This window comes from Protopterus annectens, chromosome 10.part0, assembly GCF_019279795.1.
Source record: "Protopterus annectens isolate FY-2018-M chromosome 10.part0, PAN1.0, whole genome shotgun sequence".
Taxonomy (NCBI): domain Eukaryota; kingdom Metazoa; phylum Chordata; order Ceratodontiformes; family Protopteridae; genus Protopterus; species Protopterus annectens.
In genome coordinates this window covers 37705103-37724190 of record NC_056744.1, presented here as the reverse complement: position 1 = coordinate 37724190, position 19088 = coordinate 37705103, and the positions used below count along the sequence as shown (strand labels likewise).

Here is a 19088-nt window from a genome sequence, read left to right as displayed (position 1 = left end):
TTCTGACATTCTTCTAGTAACTATGGACATTAGGTCACTTTTTACCATTATTCACAAGGAGTATGGAATTGAATCAGTACGGGAATATTTAACAATACATAAGATATATGATACAGTGAAAGTGAACTTGTCATGTTGTATGCTGGATTATGTCCTAAATAATAACATATTTATTTTTAATGATGATGGTTACCATCAGTATCTGGGGGTGGCTATGGGTATGGGTACACCAAAAGCTAATACCTATGCTAATGTAGTTCTAGCTAGGTGTGAAGAACAATACATTTTTTCAGAAGTAGAGACGCGTTATAAAAATGAACATCTAGTTTTCTTTAAAAGGTTTGTGGACGATGTCTTCCTGTTATGGAATGGCACAAAGGAAGAACTTATTGCATTTGTAGAATTTTTTGCATACGACCACAAACTTCTTAAGATTTGAAGTGAAGTCATCCTTTGATGAGATTAATTTTCTGGATATAGTTATCTCTAGAGATGTATGCTTCAACTCTAAAATTGACAGGAAAGATGTACAAGTTAATAAGTACGTGCATCCATAAAGCTTGCACCCCAAGGCATATTTTTAAAGGTATGAGAAAAGGACAGCTCATGCGAGCTAGCAAACTTAGCACGAAAGATGTAACTTTTGAGTTGGAGATGAAAGAGATGGCAGACTCTTTTATGGAGAGGGGTTATAATAAAGCTATAGTACAACAAATTAAGGGAATAGTCACTTTTGCAGTCTACAAGGTTTCCTAAGGCTTCCTAGAGCCGTGAGGTAAGTATTTGAGCTCTTAGTTATACTGGCTGTAGGTTTAATGTTTTTAATATAATTTTTGGTCTATTTGTTAAGGTTTTATACAAATCAAGTGTTATTTTAAGTTTAGATGTTGACGGTTGTGCATTAGGCCCGGCAAGCCAGCACGTAAAAATCTACTGCCAATCATTAGCGGACCGGAGTTCCGCTGTGGCGACCTCTAACCAGGAAAAGCCGAAAGACACAACAACAACATTGTTAGAGGGCAGAGGGTAGACTACTCATTAGTTAGGGTTAGGAGTTAGCCATTTTGTAATGGGGGGACAAACTAAAAGTTCTTTAGACCCAGCTCAGCACGCTTACAATTTAAAATGGAAACATTGGAGAACAGTATTAAGTTGCAACCTTGGCTAATAATAAATCATGCTGTGGAATACCAGTTACTTATTTGTGCTTTCATAAAATTAATACAGACTGCTCCTTCCAGTTTCTCTGTTACAGTAGAAAATCTCAGGTTTTCCTCTGATCTGTAACACTACCATTTTTTTTGAAACAGCTCTTCTTGAGCAGACTCCTATTCAGCCAGCCTTTTCTTCATTTCAACCACTTATTTTTGCAGTTTTACCGGTTCATCTGAATAGCATTTTAAAGTTTCTTCCACATTTTTCCAATCCTTTTAATATTGAAGTGGATATACTCTAATGCTTGATTTATTTTTTATCAGCTCTGTGCACAATGGGCTCTTTTTTCTTCATCTAAATTACTGGAGGTAATCTCTTGCATCACAGCTGGAGCCTGAACTACTTTTTTTGCTGAAGAGCTGCAGGATTCTTCCCAGTAAGCGTTTTCTTTTCACCTTTCTAGTCTAGTTGATTTTCTTTCAGGCTCTCCCAGTTTCTTCTTTGCTGGTAGCCAGGAAGTGCACTTACTAGCCAGTAACTGAATTTTACTAAAACAGGCAGAATTACTGGTCATTATCTATCAGTTTCTTTTTTCAAACTGGAAAAGCTGAAATTAAGTTGTTGATCATTGTGCAGCTACCTTGGAAAGTCCACAGCTGTTATATCCTTCGTAGGATTTAACACATACAGCTAAGGCTACAGCAGTGATAAATATGATGAACATAAACAAGCAGTTAGACCAGTTTTATTAATCTGTCACAGCAAAGTTTCTCAAGAACAAAAGCTTAATCACATCAGTCCTGCAGCAACAGAAATTGCTAATGCATTTCCAAGTCGGCTTCCTTTCCTCAATTCCACCCTTATGTGGCTTACAGGTATGCACGCCTTTAAGTCCTTAGCAATTCTATCACATAACATAATTCCCCGATTCTTCCATCTTTGTCACATTCACAAGAGAAGTCAGCAAGTTTAGAGACTCTACACTTTCCAAAGGAGATTACATTTTCTTTTATATTCAAAATAACAAAAAGTCACACATTCCTAAGTCAGTGGAACAAAAATATTGGTTGCCGATGAATAAGATAGAAAAGAAAAAAAAATTCCAATTCAGTTTCCTTTAGCGTGGCATAACCTCTTGACATCACACTTGTCATTTCTGGTCATAAGATTGCATTTGTTTTTGGATGCCCACTATGAATACACACCACTTTCATTGTACTTTACTACACGAACATGTTTTACCTTTTTTCCTTTTGACTTTTGAATTGGGCATACATTCTTTAAGACCTAAACATGTACGAAACAGTATGAAATATTTTCAGCCAATATAAATAAAAGTAGTTTCAACTAGCCTATAGCACTTAAATGTCGAAAAATATTAGGGAAGAAATTCCAATTTATTTTTTCCATTCGTTATTTCTGGTCCTTCTTTCTTTCTTTATTTATTTTATTTATTTATTGGGGGGGTGACAACATTTCACATATTTGTACAGTATAATCCCACACAACTGTTCATGAGGCATGTAAGGTTTAAGCCACATTTCTGACATGACTATTGTAGAATAGTGTGTGTGTGTGTGTGTAGAAGTGTTTCATGGTCAGCACATAGCATGTGCTAGCATCAGTGACATTTTGAGATTGCAACCAGAGAGGGGGCATGTATGAGTGTAATAGCTAGTTTAGAAGTTTATTCAAGTTAAAATTATTAAGCCTCAATCCTGATGTGCTTGTACATAATAAAGCTGCTTGAACAGAACCCAGAAAGACTCGCCTATTTTATCCTGACTGGACGAGCGACATGGAATCAGAACTGGGATTCCAGAGACTGCTTTTCAGAGCTACGAGGTGCAGAGAACAGTGAAGGTAAACTGAGAGACACAAGCACAAAAGACAGCCAGAAACGAACCAAAGGTAATGAAAACTTGCACAGACTATTTATTTTATAAAAATGGAACATTACAAGGGCACAGACCACATTATTAAACAAGCGAGAGGCACAAAAGGATAATTAATTAAACAAAATGTTTAAAATTAAGATGTTGGACAAAATGATTACCAGAAAAGCATACAAGGGGTTTGGAATTACCTCGGAATTGCAAAACTAGCATGCTTAAAGCAAAACAGGCATGTTTAGAGTAAAATTACCACAAGAAAAGTATAATAGGCATGGAAAAAGATTAAATGAGCAAAACGAATATAATAAGGGCAAAACGGGCACATCAAGCATAAATAAAGCAAGGCGACTGCAAAGTACCGTGTTTTGGCATAACTACTATTTCACATTGTATTCAGGGAATAACTAGAGTTATTTGAAGTATCTTGAAGTGTGTAAAAGTGCTTACAGTGTGTGCTTATTACTGTGAATTTATTCTGGAGTGTTTAGTTGTGTGCAAAGTGCAACTATTTCATGAAGTACAGCCAGAATACAGCCATTTTGAACATTTTCTTGTGCTGGGTGTGTCTATTCACAAAGTGCCGCAATTACAGAGCGTTTCTTGCACTGTAAAGAGTTATTTAGCAAAAGTACCACTATTTTGGGAATACTGCAGTGGTGGTGCTGCGGTAGCATTGTCGTCTCACAATTAGACGTTGCACGTTTGATTCTCAGTTAGAGCGTCTTCTGTGTGTCAACATGCATGAATGGGCGTTCCTTCGTTGAAGGTTGTGCGTTAGGCCAGGCAAGCCAGCAAGTAAAAATCTACTGCCAATCATTAGCGGACCAGAGTTCCGCTGTGGCGACCCCTAACCGGGAAAAGCCGAAAGAGGACAGACAGACAGACCACTATTTTGGGAAAGTTTCAGTGTGCTATGTACTGGTTATTTGCAAAGTGCAGCTACTTGAAATGTTTCTTACTCTGAGCTTCCTCTGCTCAGTTTATTCGCACAGTGCAGTTATTTTGAAATGTTTCTTACACTCAGAAGTGGTGACTTCATATTGTTGTACAGGCTGAATCAAGGGAAGACCCCAAGTGTTTGAAGCGCACGTTCAGGGAAATGTATAACCCCCAGACAAATATTACATTACAGAAGCATTTGTTTTAGAAAAACTGGGGAAACTTTTGCAGCTTATATAACTGACCTGAGAAACAGAGCTAAAACATGTTGGTTTGGTGACTTAAAAGATTAGCTGATAAAGGACTGGCTTGTCTGTTGTATTAATAGTGCTGCAGTGCGAAAGATTTTGCTTTGTGACAGTGACTTAATGCTGAGCAAAGCAATCGAGATCTGTCAAGTCCACAAAATTACGGGAAAGGCATACTAGCATGCTTGTAAGTGATAAGAGCATGGTTGCAGCAAGCTCCCGAGTAAGTGTAGACAGCATGCAATATGTGGCTAGCAGAAGCAGGCCTAAAGCACATAAAAGCTGCAATCCCTGCAGGTTTTTCTGGGAGTCCCCATAGTTTTCCAGCAATTTCTATGAAAAGGACATGCGCAGTGCAGTAGAAGGGTGAGTCAGCAAAGCCAAAATCCAGCTTTATTAACTGTTGCAATTACGGTGCCAATCATGAGTCTAAAAGAGAAAAATGCTTAGCATTTGCTCAGCAATGACAAATGTAAAAAGAAATTGAACCATTTTCAAAAGTTTTGCAAATCAAGCAAACCTCACACAGTTATAAAGAAGGGTCACTTGAAAAAGCAAGTTGATCATATATTTTATTTATTTTATTTTACATTTGTTGACCGGGCTAGTCTAGCTGGATACATGTCCATTTTCAGAAGAGGCCCGGGGAGAAAAGCTCCATGTGCAACACAACAAGCAATATACAATAAAACAATATACAATAAGAACTGATATTAAGTACAGACTTGAAAATATATACAGAAGAACATTTGCAAAATACAGTCAAGAAAGAAATACCAATAAGTTGTTTACTAAAGACAGTATAGATTAGAGCCGATTTGAATAGAATAGGGGAAAACAGTTTATGTTTTTTCTTTTTTTTTTTTTTTTTTTTTTTTTTTAAAAGATCTGCAGCCCTATTTTCTACACAGATGGTGTATCAGTAGCTGGTGAAAAGGTTGATGCATTTGTTGGCAGAGAATGAAGTGTTTTGTGCTGTCCAGATCCATGGTAAAACCACTGAGCTTAAAGTGGACACTGGCTCAAAGTGTAATGTTATGTCAGCAGACATTTGCTAATGTAAGGACTAATGAACACCTCAATGTGGCTAGTTGTGCGAAACTTGTTGCTTATAGAGGTGAAGAAATTCAAACCAAAGGCTCAGTAGTGCTTTCATGTTATTGGGCTGGGAACTGTTGCAGCTTGTTATTCTATGTAGTCTGAACCCTTGTGCAGTCATTATTAGGTCCAAGAGACAGTTTGTCGTAGATGCAAAAAGTTGATTTTGGCAAGTGATGCTAGATCACAAATCCTCATTACTGACTACTTTCAGTACCCCATTTGGCAGATATAGATTCCTCAGGATGCCATTTGGAATAATTTCTGCAAGTGAAGTCTTTCAGCATTCAATGGAGCAATTTTTTTCAGGTTATCCTTGTGCTGTAAGAGTAGATGATTTGTTGGTTGGAGGCAATGGTAAAGCACAACATGACAGAAACCTTAAGAAAGCTCTAGACAGAGCATGTGAAGTGAACTTAAAGCTCAATCTTCTGAAGAGGAAATTCAGACTACCAGAAGTTACATAGGCAATTAATTTATTTACTAGCACTGGCTTGTGACCAGACCTGTCCAAGCAAACAGCCATTCTTGAGATGCCAGCACCAGATAATGTTCAGGCTCTACAAGGTTTTCTTGGTATGGTCAACTATTTAGGCAAGTTTATACTAGACTTCAGTGAGTTGACAGCACCTTTGAGAGAACTGACGCACAAAAATATTACATGGTCTTGGTTGGAACAGCACCAGACATCATTTGAAGACCTTAAGCAGAAAATTGCCACCCCACCAAGATTAAGATTCTATGATGTCAATAAACCAGTAACTCTTTCTTGTGACACTTCAAAATTTGGTCTTAGTGCAGTTATTCTTCATGAAGGCAGACCAGTAGCCTATGCATCTAGAACTCTTACCCAAACTGAAATGCAATATACTCAAACAGAGAAAGAACTTTTGGCAACAGTATTTGCATGTTCAAAGTGTCATGATTATATTTATGGTCGAGCTATTCAGATTGAAACTAATCACCAACCTCTAGTTACTATTCTAAAGAAGCCTATGCATTCAGTTCCAGTGAGATTACAAAGAATAATGCTCAAATTGCAGAAGTACAACTTAAAAATGGTCTATACAAAAGGCAAACCTCTTTACTTGGCTGATACCTTATCCAGATCACCCAGAAATACAATGGAATAGCTTCATGTAGAGAATTTTGACTGACGTCATGGAAGTGCCTAATTTTTCTACCACAAGACTTGAAGAGCTAATCCAATTTTGCAAAAGCTCAACCACTACATTAATGCTGGATGGCTGTCAAAGCAATCTAGTGTACCACCTGAAGGGCAAACTTATTTTCCTTACGGAGATGAGATGTTGATGGAAGATGGCCTTATTTTCAAAGGTCCTAAAATTTGTGTTTCTGTTTTCTTACAACACGAATATACCCATATTTTGCATCATGGTCACCTAGGTTCTGAATCTACCAAAAGAAGGGAAAGAGTTAATATTTTGGGCTTCTCTAGCAAAAGACATTGATAAAGTACTTTCTTCTTGTTCAGTATGCAATAGTACTAAACTGCATTTGCGAAAAGAATCACTTCAGCTAAGTTAAGTTCCTGAACTACCTTGGTCGACATTAGCCACCAATATATTCGAGTGGAACAATCAGCATTACCTATAATTAGCAGACTCTTATTCGAACCGGTTTAAGATTGATTTACTACCTAATCTAACATCCACTGCTGTTATCACCAAGTTGTAACATCATTTCTCAGTCCATGGTAGCCCACACAAAGTTGTTTCTGACAATGGTACTCAATTTATTAGTCAGTTGTTTCAGAAATTTGCAAAGGAATGGGACTTTGTACATGTTACTAGTAGCCCAGAATATCCATAGTTGAATGGACTAGTTGAACAGGTCAAAGCCTGATAGAACCAATCTACTCAATCTCAGAAACATAACCAGTGACGATATACTTGGCTTGCCTGCTCAGAGACTTGTACCCAGACAAACCAGAACAACACTGCCTATTAGTTGCAGTTTGTTGAGGCCTAAAGCTAAGAATAGGACAATTAGAGCCCAATTATTCAGAAAGTGTTCTTTCCAGAAGTCCAGTTATGATAATCGAGAAGATTTCTTTGGCCATTGAAAGAAGGAGAGACAGTGAAGATACAAACAGCGAAAGGTTTCGACTGGATTGGTCAAGTAACAGGTATATGTACTGCACCGAGATCCTACTTCGTAGAATCTGAGGGTGTGGAGTACAGCAGAAATCACAGACATCTTCTTCCTGTACCAGAATCGATATCCCAACATTGTTCCCGTGATATAGACTCTAGATCTTAGAGCGATCCAGACAATGTTCCCGTTGCAGAACGTCTTAACTTCTGCTTCCATTTGGATGATGTTCCTGATGTCTCTAAGGCTGAACATTCAGCAGAGATCGTCCCAGTTGCTGGACCTAATTCTAAACTTCTATGTCACACGATTGGCTATTTCCAGACCTAGTGTGAAATACACAGTAACCTGGACATAAGTGTTTATATGTATTTAATTCTGTATAAATGCATGACAAAAAATTATTTTTATTGACTGCATGCTGATCAATGTTGTCAATACTGTATGACTGATTTCTCAAAGAGGAAGGATGTAGAATAGTGTGTGCGTGCATTACCTTAAAGAAGGATTTCATGGTCAGCACGTGCATATAAACAGCAAGCACGTGCTAGCTTCAGTGACATTTTGAGAGTGCAGTTAAACAGTGAGCATGTATGAGTGTAATAGCTATTTTATTATAAGTTTATCTAAATTAAAAAGTTATCAAGCCTCAATCCAGATGTGTTTGTACATAATAAAGCTCCCTGAACAGAACCAAAAAAAGACTATTTTATCTTGACTGAATGAGTGACAATTATTATTTATGGTTTATACAGATGTACCAAACAATGTAGAACAGAAATTTTTGATGTCCAAGAGGAAGCTATACACCATGAAAGGAAGTAAACAAAGTAGAGTAGAAATGGAAGATAAAAATCCCTTGTGTTGGGATAAACATCACAAGACTGTAGGCTTTAGATGTATTCATATATCTTCATGGCACTCCTCAGTTTAAATAACAACACTTTTAGATAAAACTGTGCATTGCGTTAGAACTCAAGCAGGCCTTAGGTTGGAATGTAAACCACAAGTAATTAGCAGAGACAGGTGTATCAGATCCCATTTCTGGCATTTATATTTAGGCAAACATATTGCTTTTTTTGCTGTTATGGTAAACTGCATTTAATGCTTACCTTGACTGAACAGCTTGTGGCTAAAGAGAGTCCAAGAAGAACCACTTGACTTATCTGGTTGTGAAATGAAAATGTGGTACTGTAATGTGGTTACACTTTATGAACTAACCAGCAGGACACTGTTCGTCCACTTAGTTTGCCCGTGTACTGCAGTTAGTTTAATGCAACTGCCACCACATCACAGTGGCATCCCTACAAGAATTCTAAGCTGCATTAAAAGGAATCAACTGCCTTAATTTCAGTCACTCATTCCAGCAAGTGATTCTGCCTATTACTCAGGCTATCAATATGTACTCTCTCATATCAACAATAAATGGAGCTCTGTCACCATGTCACCACATCACTCCTTTCTGTCCTATACTCCCTTTCCAGGGTAATATCACAACATTTTCACCTTATGCCATTACATATCTATATCATAGCCCAAACAGCTTTTTTTTTCTTTTCCATGGAAAAGAATTAAGATCCATTAGCTTCTTTCTATAGCATACCTTCTATTTCTCTCATCACCCACGCTACTTAGTTCTGCACCAACTCCAGGACAACAGCCTCATTTTCTCTTCAGGTCTTCCAGAAGAGTAGACAGTACTCTACCTACAAGTTAACTAGTACCACACAAACAGACATTACCACTTTCTGATATGTTCTCCAGCATATGGTCTTTTAGTCCATGGTTCCATTCCCATTAGGACCTTTAGGCAAAGCCCTCATTCCATCCATCCACCCTCTACCCCTTTTCCCATTTTGCACATGGGATCAGGGTGTCACTTCAGCAGTGACAATAATCTCAAGCCAAGGTTTACACCACCGGGTAGCTAGCCCTGCCACTGTAGTTTATTCTTACCACTGACTCGCACACCCACTCTCTGCTACGGCCAATTTAGAGTGCCCAGTTCACCTACTGCAGGTCTTTGGAAAGTGGGAGAAAATAGGAGCACCAGGAGGAATCCCACATGACCACAGGGAGGACATGCAGACTCCGTACAGAAAGCACCCCAGTCGAGAATCGAACCGAAGAACTTTTGCTGTGAGGCAACAGCGCTAACTGCTGCACCACCGAGACCACCCAATTACTGTGGCATGCCCTCATTACCACATAGTTAAACAAAGCACTTGCATTTTCAAATTGGTACAGAGGTTTTCCCCTGTAACAAACTTCCACTCTGACTCACTAAATAAGCAAGTGAAAAGGCATACTACCAAGTTAGTATCTGAACATTTTATTAGATCCAAAGTCTTAGTCCATATAGACAGCACAGCTCTCTCAGCACGATGCAAAATCTACACGTTTTTCAGCACAGAAAAAGGAAGAGGTTAAAAGAGTGTTAGAGGGTGCAATACTTGTTCACATTACCGGTTTAGTGGTGGCTATCATTACAGTGAGTTACAGATCAAGTGGCAGTTTGAAAAGATAGGTTGGTGCAAGGCCTCAGAAGTACAGAAGAAATGTGCTACAGGTAGGAGATAATGTATATAATCAGTAGTGAGGAACTGATTTAACAGTATGTAAAGGAAGACTAGACTTTAATGCGGGTGAAATGAGAGATAGCTTCACCAAGATTTCTCACATTGTTTCTGTCAAAATGAAAACAGTACTTTAGTCAGTCAACTTCCAGAAGAAAAGAGGTGGATGAAACAGCTTTAGATCATTGTCAGGAAGACTATTTAAATAAGAAGTTACTGATAGTAATGCACTGTAATAAGAAGGCTGTGACTTGCCATTCAATATGAAGCTACTAGTAAAGTGCTGGCCAGAAGCCTTGAATAGATTAGTCTGGGGAGACTATGCAGTGATGTTGAAAGAGATGAGAAACAGGGACTGCAATGGCCTTGAAAAAGTTGTAAGTAAAGCAAAACTGGTCATTCAGATAAGACATTAAACTTGGGTCCTATTTGTCGGAGTTACTGGTAGCTCAGGTGGATATAAGATTCCACAGCACTTATCAAAAAGTAAGTAAGCAACTAAGCAAATAAATAAATAAATAAATAAATAAATAAATAATAGTGAAAGGGAGGGCCCTTGTGCCCCAGTCAAAACTTTCTCAAGTCAATATGAATATTACTGCAGGTCTTCCCTACAAAAAAAAGAGGGCACTAGCCCAAAGGAATTAACCTAATCAACAAAAGTACTTAAATAAATAAAATGGGGAAAAAGAACAATGGGGGAACATCTGAGGAAGAAGTAATGTGAACAATACGGTTGGTATTAGGAGCAAAAGAATGAAGCACAGGAAAAGGCTAACAGCAAATCAGTGAAAAAGATGAATACAGAAACCTAGTCAACAAGCCAGTAGGCTCTGCTGACTCCACGTGCAGGGGGATGGAGTCTTGATTGTAAACCAGGTGATCTGGGTTTGAGAAGTCCCAGCTGACTTGACAGGGACATGGGAAATTATATGGTACTTTACCAACTTCGCTATCTAGGGGGAGGGAATGGGTTTTCACAGCACAAGGTGACAGATCTTAGAGGTGTAAATTAAGGACTATCTTGGCTTAACAATACCAGGGTATTCAATGAGAGTCATTCTTGGTCTTAATGGCCTTATGTCACAGCCCGTCAAGTGCTGGGGGCGGTCTGTGGGTACAATACTACAAAAAGAATTATAGCAACAAGTATGATGCTGCATCGGGATGCCTCTGTCTCCTCTCTTACTACAGGCAAAACACTAGATCAGGCTTGAGGGTTGTCTGTTGACTCTTGGCATCAGAGATAAGAGTGGCAGCATCAAAAGTACAAATAATCAGCTGCATAAAAAACAGTTTAAAAAGGTCACACGCGCGTGTGTGTGAGAATGAAAGAGAGGAAAAAAAGAGCATTCAAAACTTAAACTCAGAGTAACTGAATACTGAACCTTCCTCCAAGGCATTACACAGATGCGTACATTTTCAACAAACTTCAAAATCACTATTGACACCTGTGTATAATATCATACACAGGTCTTGAGATTTTAAAAACGGTTACCATATTATAATACACACAATAAAAAAAGTCATTTTATAAACATACATGTATTATGCAACTATGTTATAAAAGTAATAACACTGTAATTAGCAACACTAAATACAAAAAATAAATTAAACACTAATCAGTGTTTTTCATTGTGGTTGCAAATATAGCTTCAGTTTGTCTATCTGTATAAGAATAAACATCAAGAGTGAAACAGGGACATTCAGCTGAGTATTAACACTCAGACAGACTGAAAGCTTGGTTAGCTGCTGCTTCCAAACAGTTAATGAAAGGCTCAGTGGAGCAACAGTTCTATTATCCACAGCAATGTGGTAATTATACTAATTCCACTTAGAGAGTGACAAGATGTTTTGATGTTACTAATAAAAACTTAACTTAAACTGAGTACCAGCCATGTCCAGTGATACAGACGTTATTAAGTGGGAAGGTGAACTAATGACCCAGACACAATAATATGCAACAAAAACAGCATGTACGATTATACAGAATTATAGCAAGTACAACTAGTTACTGAAGCAAGCACATTAACAATGTTAGAATTATACCTGTGTCAAGCTACACATATGTTGTTGCATCTTTCGGCTTCTCCCGGTTAGGGGTTGCCACAGCGGAACTCCAGTCTGCTAATGATTGGCAATAGATTTTTACGTGCCGAGTTGCCAGCCCTGACGCACAACCTTCAACGAAGGTACGCCCATACACGCATGTCTCCACACATAAGATGCTTTTGCTGAGAATCGAACAGGACAATGTCTTACTGTGAGGCGACAATGCTACCGCAGCACCACCACCGCGATTGTCAAGCTACACAGATAAACAGATAAATGCTGAAAAAAATAGGGAAGACAGAGGTACCTGGGTGCATATGTTCTCACAGCGTAATGGGTTGGTAGAATTAAAAAATTCCCTGCAGAGTACTCTGTCAGGAATACTGGGCGAGCAAATAAGTGTAACTAAGGAAATTACTGTTTGAGCACGGATACAGTATGTGAACTGCCTATACATAGTAAGGCCTTGTTAAGTTTAATTCCAGTGGCTGCCAAAAAAGCAATTACAAGAAAATGGAAATCAAAGTCTAATCAACCATATTTGAAGTAGTGAACATGGCAAAAGAGCTAAAAGAAGAGGATACAATCTTTAGAAAATGACAGGAGCAAATAGAAAAAAGTGGAAACAATGCATGCAGAAAAAAGTTTGGAATAGGAATGAGGTTTTTTAAGAGAAGGCAGGAATTGAATAATTTATGTAATGTTGGTTTGATTATATACTACAGAACAACATATGTGGCATATAATGCTTATACATGTGAACCTGTTAATATATTTTTATTACTTTTATATAAATGTAAGTTTGCCTACATCACAAGTGCTAATTCAATAAAGGTGTAAAATAAAAATAAAAGAAAAATAGCAAAAATATAGTTAATACTTAAATACTTCAATATCTACAGTATGAAATCAAACCATAGCAGTGTAGGGCTTAAGTGCCCAACCAAAAGCATAATATCAGTGAAAGGAAGGGGAAACTATTCGTAAACAGTGCAGTTAATATAGCTCATAAAACAGGCAGTGGTCATGGGTGTCATGTGTGAGGTGTCACCCTTTGTAATACTACTTATCAAAAAATTGTAGTAATTGTGGCCGTGTATATGTGTGGTGTCTCCTGCAAAGCTGCTTACCAAGAAAGCATTTTTCAAGTTACACTTAAATTCACAGTAATTAATGATTTCACTGAGACCTGCGGGCAGAGTATTCTGAAAACTGCACAATACAGTGGAAAAAGTTATCCAGTCCCAAAGAGAAAACAACTAGCAGTGCTAAGTAAGTTAAGCCAGATGTGCCTGTATGCCAAGGGCATCCAAGGTTAAGGTGCTGATAAAAACTAAGGACAGAAGCAAAGCAAGCAGAAGGTTGAATGGGATTCAGAAATAACCTGCTCAAAAAACAAGTATATGTCATAAATAATTAAGTTCCAGTTACTAAGCTATGTTAAGGTCAAAGTCCTTTTCAACTCAACAAATACAAATCCACGATTAAGATCATACCCATATTTCTTACTGCTGTATCAATAGCCATAGCGCAACAACAATAATGCCACGACCTGGGCTGAATTCAAGCCAACTGGAAACAGTACAAACAAGATCAACAATGTATTTGAGGTAATCTTCTCCAATAATTAAACTACAACATAAGAACAACAAAACAAAACATAGTAACAAAGATTCTGATGGCAGACAATGACAGAATGGCTCAAATGATATGCCCACTATCTAGATAATCTGGAGCTCTAAATTAACATCATGGCTTAAACAATTTGAGTACATATACTACCTTTCTGCATATAACCTTCAGAGACTATTGACAGCTCTACTGTAAACTTTAATCATCCTCCAAGTTACATACAACTAAATCTATAAACTGTGACTGCTGTGCACAAGCGTCGATATTTCTTTGACAACAGTGTTTATATACATAGACTTTTCCACCCTTTCTGAATTCCTGGTTTCTATACTCCAGCCCGTATCCATAGTAACATTTTACAAGTCTTTCATTTACCCATTCTAACACTAAACACGTGTACAATATTTACCTACTACAGAAGGAACGAACCGTTTCAAAATTTCAGAAGAAAACGTAGAACACACAGCCATCATGATAACCTTCACACTAACAAACTTCCACTTCCGGGGAAAGGACGTTTACGGTGGCGGCAGATTGAAATTAATATGAAAAAAGTGTAGTGTGTGAGGAGTGCGGAAGTTGGAACGTAGTATCCTTAATAAGCACATAAGGTACAGCTTTAGATTATATTATAGAGTTGGTTATTACCTTTGTGCATTATTTTGGGGGTGGTGAAAGAGTTATTATTTCTTGGTCTTATTAACTTTCTTGCGTACTGGTTTCTGATCGTGCAATGTTTGTTTTGGATTGGGATTTACATTTATTCTGTGTCGGAGTACTGCACTTTTTTTAAACCTGTTGATTGCATATTATAATAGTGTGTGCCATCAACTTTAGATTATAATAGTCTGCGTCATCAGTTTTAGATTGTAATAGAAGACACATTTCATTTATTAGCGTGCCTTTCTTCTGGATGGCACTTGCAAATATACTTCGGCTTTTGTGGATCTGCATATCATAACATAATAACATTTTTAGTAATGCGTTCGTTAATGAAGATATTAAGTTTCAACACAAGTGGTGGTATGCTCTTTGCAACCTTACAATACTATATATTAAAGCATTCATACATTTTAACTGTGCTGTACGTAGTTGTCCTCCTTCCAGCTCCAAACGAAGAACACTGCCTCTCATAATGTAAAACAAATTTGGAGCACTTGCTAACAGCTTAACTCACATCAGCTAGGAAGCTCACAGGAGGGTAAAATGTGTTACTTATACAATTTATTTTAATTGAGTAATATGACCCAGTATATAAAAAAATACTAACCCTGAATGTGTGATGGACCTTTTCATTGTCAACTACTGGGAACATGGATATTTTAAGACTCAAAATGAGAAACGTTCCTCGTAATGTTTATTTTTTACTGGAGACGTATGATGCTGTAAGCTTTCTAGCTAAAGATTTTAGCAGCTATTTTGCAGGTTGCCTTTTGCTCCGTTTTGAGAAGTTGTACACACCTCTCAAGTGTACCTCATTACGAGGAGTGTACCTCAGTTGAGGTCTTAAGTTCATATTCTCAAATTTCCACAGTGAAAAGATCTGTCACACATTCAGTGTTAAATGTTTTAACTGATGTTAATGGTAAATGGAACTACTTGAATCCTATTATTTCATTAAACGAACCATTCTGTAAGTAAATAATATCACATTTTAACCATCCTATGAGCTTCCTAGTTGAAGTTGTAAGTGTTCCACATTTTGCCCTTTTGTTCCACATCATGAGAGGCAGTGTTTCTCATTTTGTTGATAAAAGTTTGAGAGCTATGTACTACAGTGTAAATTGTATGCACTTCTGGAAGATTTTATTAATGCAATTAGTATAAAATGTTATAATGCACACTATACTCTCTTTAAAATAAATAATTTTGAGTACTGCAGTGAAATATACCTTTAAATAAGCAGATAAGTTATGCGATGCATGATGGTGTTGTGAGCCAGAGCACAAAGGGAAGCACATTATTTGTAGAATGAATCTTGAATAAACCCCAAAATGAAATATAGAAGCACATCTATAGCGTTGCTTAGAAAGCATTATGAGAAGTGCCAGGACATTGTGGAAGGGGTGTGGATTAGGATGAAACTTCCTTAACCATGCAAAGGTTTGGTCAAGACTATGTAGCCCAAATAACCAGATGTAATGGCCAGACGTGGGCAGATCTCACCATAACCTTTACCATGGACCATTGCTGAATTTTTTAAAGATTTTCTATAATATTTAGTAGGTTATCAACTGGAATTGGAAGCTAGAGTAAATATAATTTATACATAAACTCTAATTTATATTGTTTAAAGTTTTCTGTTATAATTTATTTATTAGCATTTGTTAACTGAGATAGTCAGAGTGGGCACACACAAATATATAGACGTTAAGCTCATAAAAGGTTACAGTAAGAAAGATTAGTACTAGTCTAATAAAAATGTTACAGAGAACTATCAGTTAATGTTTAGAGGACAAAAAGTGCATGTTACAGTAATGTATAGGTAGTCTTAACTATTAAACCAAAAGATAAAAGAAATAACCTGAACATTAAGAACACCTAATACCTTATTTTCATTTTACGTGTTACAGACGTGGCTAAAGCCTTTAAATCAGCAACAAGTGAGAGTGAGATATGAGTGGACAATCCGCATCAAATAAGTATAGGAACTACAGTACAATGTCCATAATTAACACTGGTTTCTAGGTGTAGACTTGTATACAGCATTCATAGTTGAGTGATTTGACTGCTGTAGATGAGGTAAGAAGAGATGCAAGAGTAGTTTATAAGACAGAGAAAAACGGTGTTAAATAGATGAGCTATTGAGTTGTTAGAAGATTGTGAAGTACAGTGGAGTGGTAATTAATAGATGTATTGAGATGAAAGACAGAAAAGCATAGTGACATAAATTTTATGAGATGTGTGGGAGGGAAAGTTTAATGGAGGGAGGAAGAAGAAAGGTATACAAAGTGTGACTAGAAAGAATTAATAGGCGAAAGCAGGTAGCCCAAAGAAAGTATTAGCAACAATGTTTGCTATTGTATTGTTGCTTTGTTCAAATTGGTGGGATTGGGTGGCTTGAAGATTTATAAAAATTGGAGCACTGGATGAAAGGGTGGGGAGTAGTTAAGTTGTGGCAATTATTTTTCTAGTCTTATCTGTAAGGTGTGTGGCGGTGGTGGTGATGATGACGGTTATTGCTTCTCTGCAGAAAATTTTGCAGCCTATAAACACCATAATAATTTTTTGCCTTGCTGCCCCCTGAGGTTCCACTAATTTTGTTGTCTCAAAATGGATCAAAAGCTCAACAGATAAACCAAACTGTTTGAAGTTTTGTCACGATACAGAAAAAAAATTGTTGGATTTGTCATCTACGCTCCCTTATTCACGTGTTTATTAATTCCTAAGTTGTGCAACTACAGAAACAAAAAAGCCGCAAAACTTTTTTTAGTACACAAATAGAGGCCATGGTGGCAGGAATTCCTATGACAAACTGAAATCAACAAGATAAAAACTAGAGGAACCTTTTATAGCCACCTTTACAATACCTACTGGCATGATGGGTTCTTAGCCCTTTGCATTCCCTGCTTTGCTTTGGAGCATTTCTCCCTGGGCCTCTGCTGAAAATTGTCTTCATTTCAAGTCGGACTTTCCCGGTAAACAAATGTTAAATAAATAAATTTGCAATCGGCATTGCACATCAGAGTAATTCCTTTGTAACCTTCAAATCCAGACATAACAAATGGACTGGAGACAGCAAATTCACAGCTAGATATGCAGTAATAGTCTGTTTTAGTAGTGAGAATTAATGGACTTTTATTACTGGGTGACTTGCCTAAGCTTCATGATGGTTACATTGACTATAAACTTGTTGTCGTCTTGTGAAGTTAAATGTATCTGATGAGCTACAGCTTGTTTAGTTTACACTCAACCAACAACAGTAGGAAAGCAGCCTCCTGATTACCTGTTAGTAATATCACCATGTGTCACAGGAGGGTTTCAGATAGCTTTTGCATGCTGGATATGTTTGGTGCTCAGTACACAAGAGTTGTATTTGGAAAGAATGCCTGTTAAGTGTGACACTGAGAGTGAGTGAGTTACTCCGGTATAATGCAAATGGAGTATAATGCAAATATGAGAGACTGAAGTTTCCTAGTATTCTTATTTATGTGATTTACGTCATCATCATGCTGATGCTGTTTTTGATTTTTCCTCTAAGATGTCCTTAAGTTGTTCAAATAACTACACAAGAATTTTCTTTAAGTAAGTATTGCATATTATGCCCTGATAATTTCTTCAGCATGCTGGATAACAGTCTTGTTTTCCTTCTGCATTCAAGGATATCCTTCAAAGGATACCGTTCGACTACCCTTGTCACTCCCTGGAAACTGCTCTTGTCTTCCTCTTTCAAGACAGAAATCAAAAATATAATGTTAGCAGGGTTTGCTACAAAAAGACCAACTCCCTTAAAGCAATTATTCGAAAGGCCAAACCCCACAGGGAGCAAGGACACCCCAGAGGCACCTAGAGGCACACTCCCTTGCGGTCAGTGCTGCTGCTGTGCTCACATTCTCACAGGAAGCAGTGTCTAGAGCCCGCACAGACAAACCTCTATCACCTTCCACCAACCCCACGATTGCAACAGTTCCAACGTAGTTTACCTAGGTAAATGTGCACATTGCACAGCCTTCTAAGTGAGAATGACCACAAGAAAAGTTAGCGATAGGATGAAAGAGCACCTCCAGGCTATACGAAAAGCAGACATGTCCAACGCAATAGCCAGACACAGCCTGTCCTGCAAACCCCCACCCTCTTTCAGATTCCTAGTCCTGGAACAAGTACACACATTCACGAACACATCCAGCACCCCCCTAGAAGTCCAGGAACTGAAATGGCAAACAGAACTCAGAACAGACACCACCCCAGGGCCAAACGGGAACCTAAATATAAAATGCCTCTTAAAATGGCTAAGATAACGTGAGGCCGACGGACCTCCATGTTGACTACCATGTCACAAAGTTATGCATAACCTGCCTTATATAAAGCAAAGGAATGCTGCATCTAGTAGATTTCTGAAGAAGTTCAACATAGCGAATAAATAAAGCTAAGAACAAAAGTGCTTAAATCTACTCTCCGAGTAGTTTTCTTCCCTCCAGACCACCCAGGTACAGTCTTAGTCTCAGTGTATAGTAACATTTCTCCACCTGGTAGTAGCTATCTGTAGCAGTATATATAATATATTTTGTATGTGTGTATATGTATGTATATATATATATATATATATATATATATATGTGTGTGTGTATATATATATATATATATATATATATATATATATATATAAAATGTATATACATACACGCACACATATTTATGTATATATAGACACAAGCATA

General features: G+C 37.6%; 2 protein-coding genes across 2 annotated transcripts in view; one reads left to right on the top strand and one right to left on the bottom strand.

Moving 5' to 3' along the window:
• Positions 1–14204, bottom strand: part of MRPL27 (mitochondrial ribosomal protein L27) — a 192504-nt gene extending 178300 nt beyond the window's left edge. Inside the window, exon 1 of the mRNA XM_044084996.1 lies at positions 14120–14204. Within this exon, the coding sequence (XP_043940931.1) occupies positions 14120–14183 (64 nt within the window). The 5' untranslated portion in view covers positions 14184–14204. The remainder of the gene's footprint in view (positions 1–14119) is intronic.
• A 45-nt stretch (positions 14205–14249) lies between these two features.
• The window catches only part of EME1 (essential meiotic structure-specific endonuclease 1), a 258388-nt gene continuing 253549 nt past the window's right edge, over positions 14250–19088 (top strand). The window contains exon 1 of the mRNA XM_044084995.1: positions 14250–14321. The gene's annotated coding sequence lies outside the window, so the exon portion shown is untranslated. The remainder of the gene's footprint in view (positions 14322–19088) is intronic.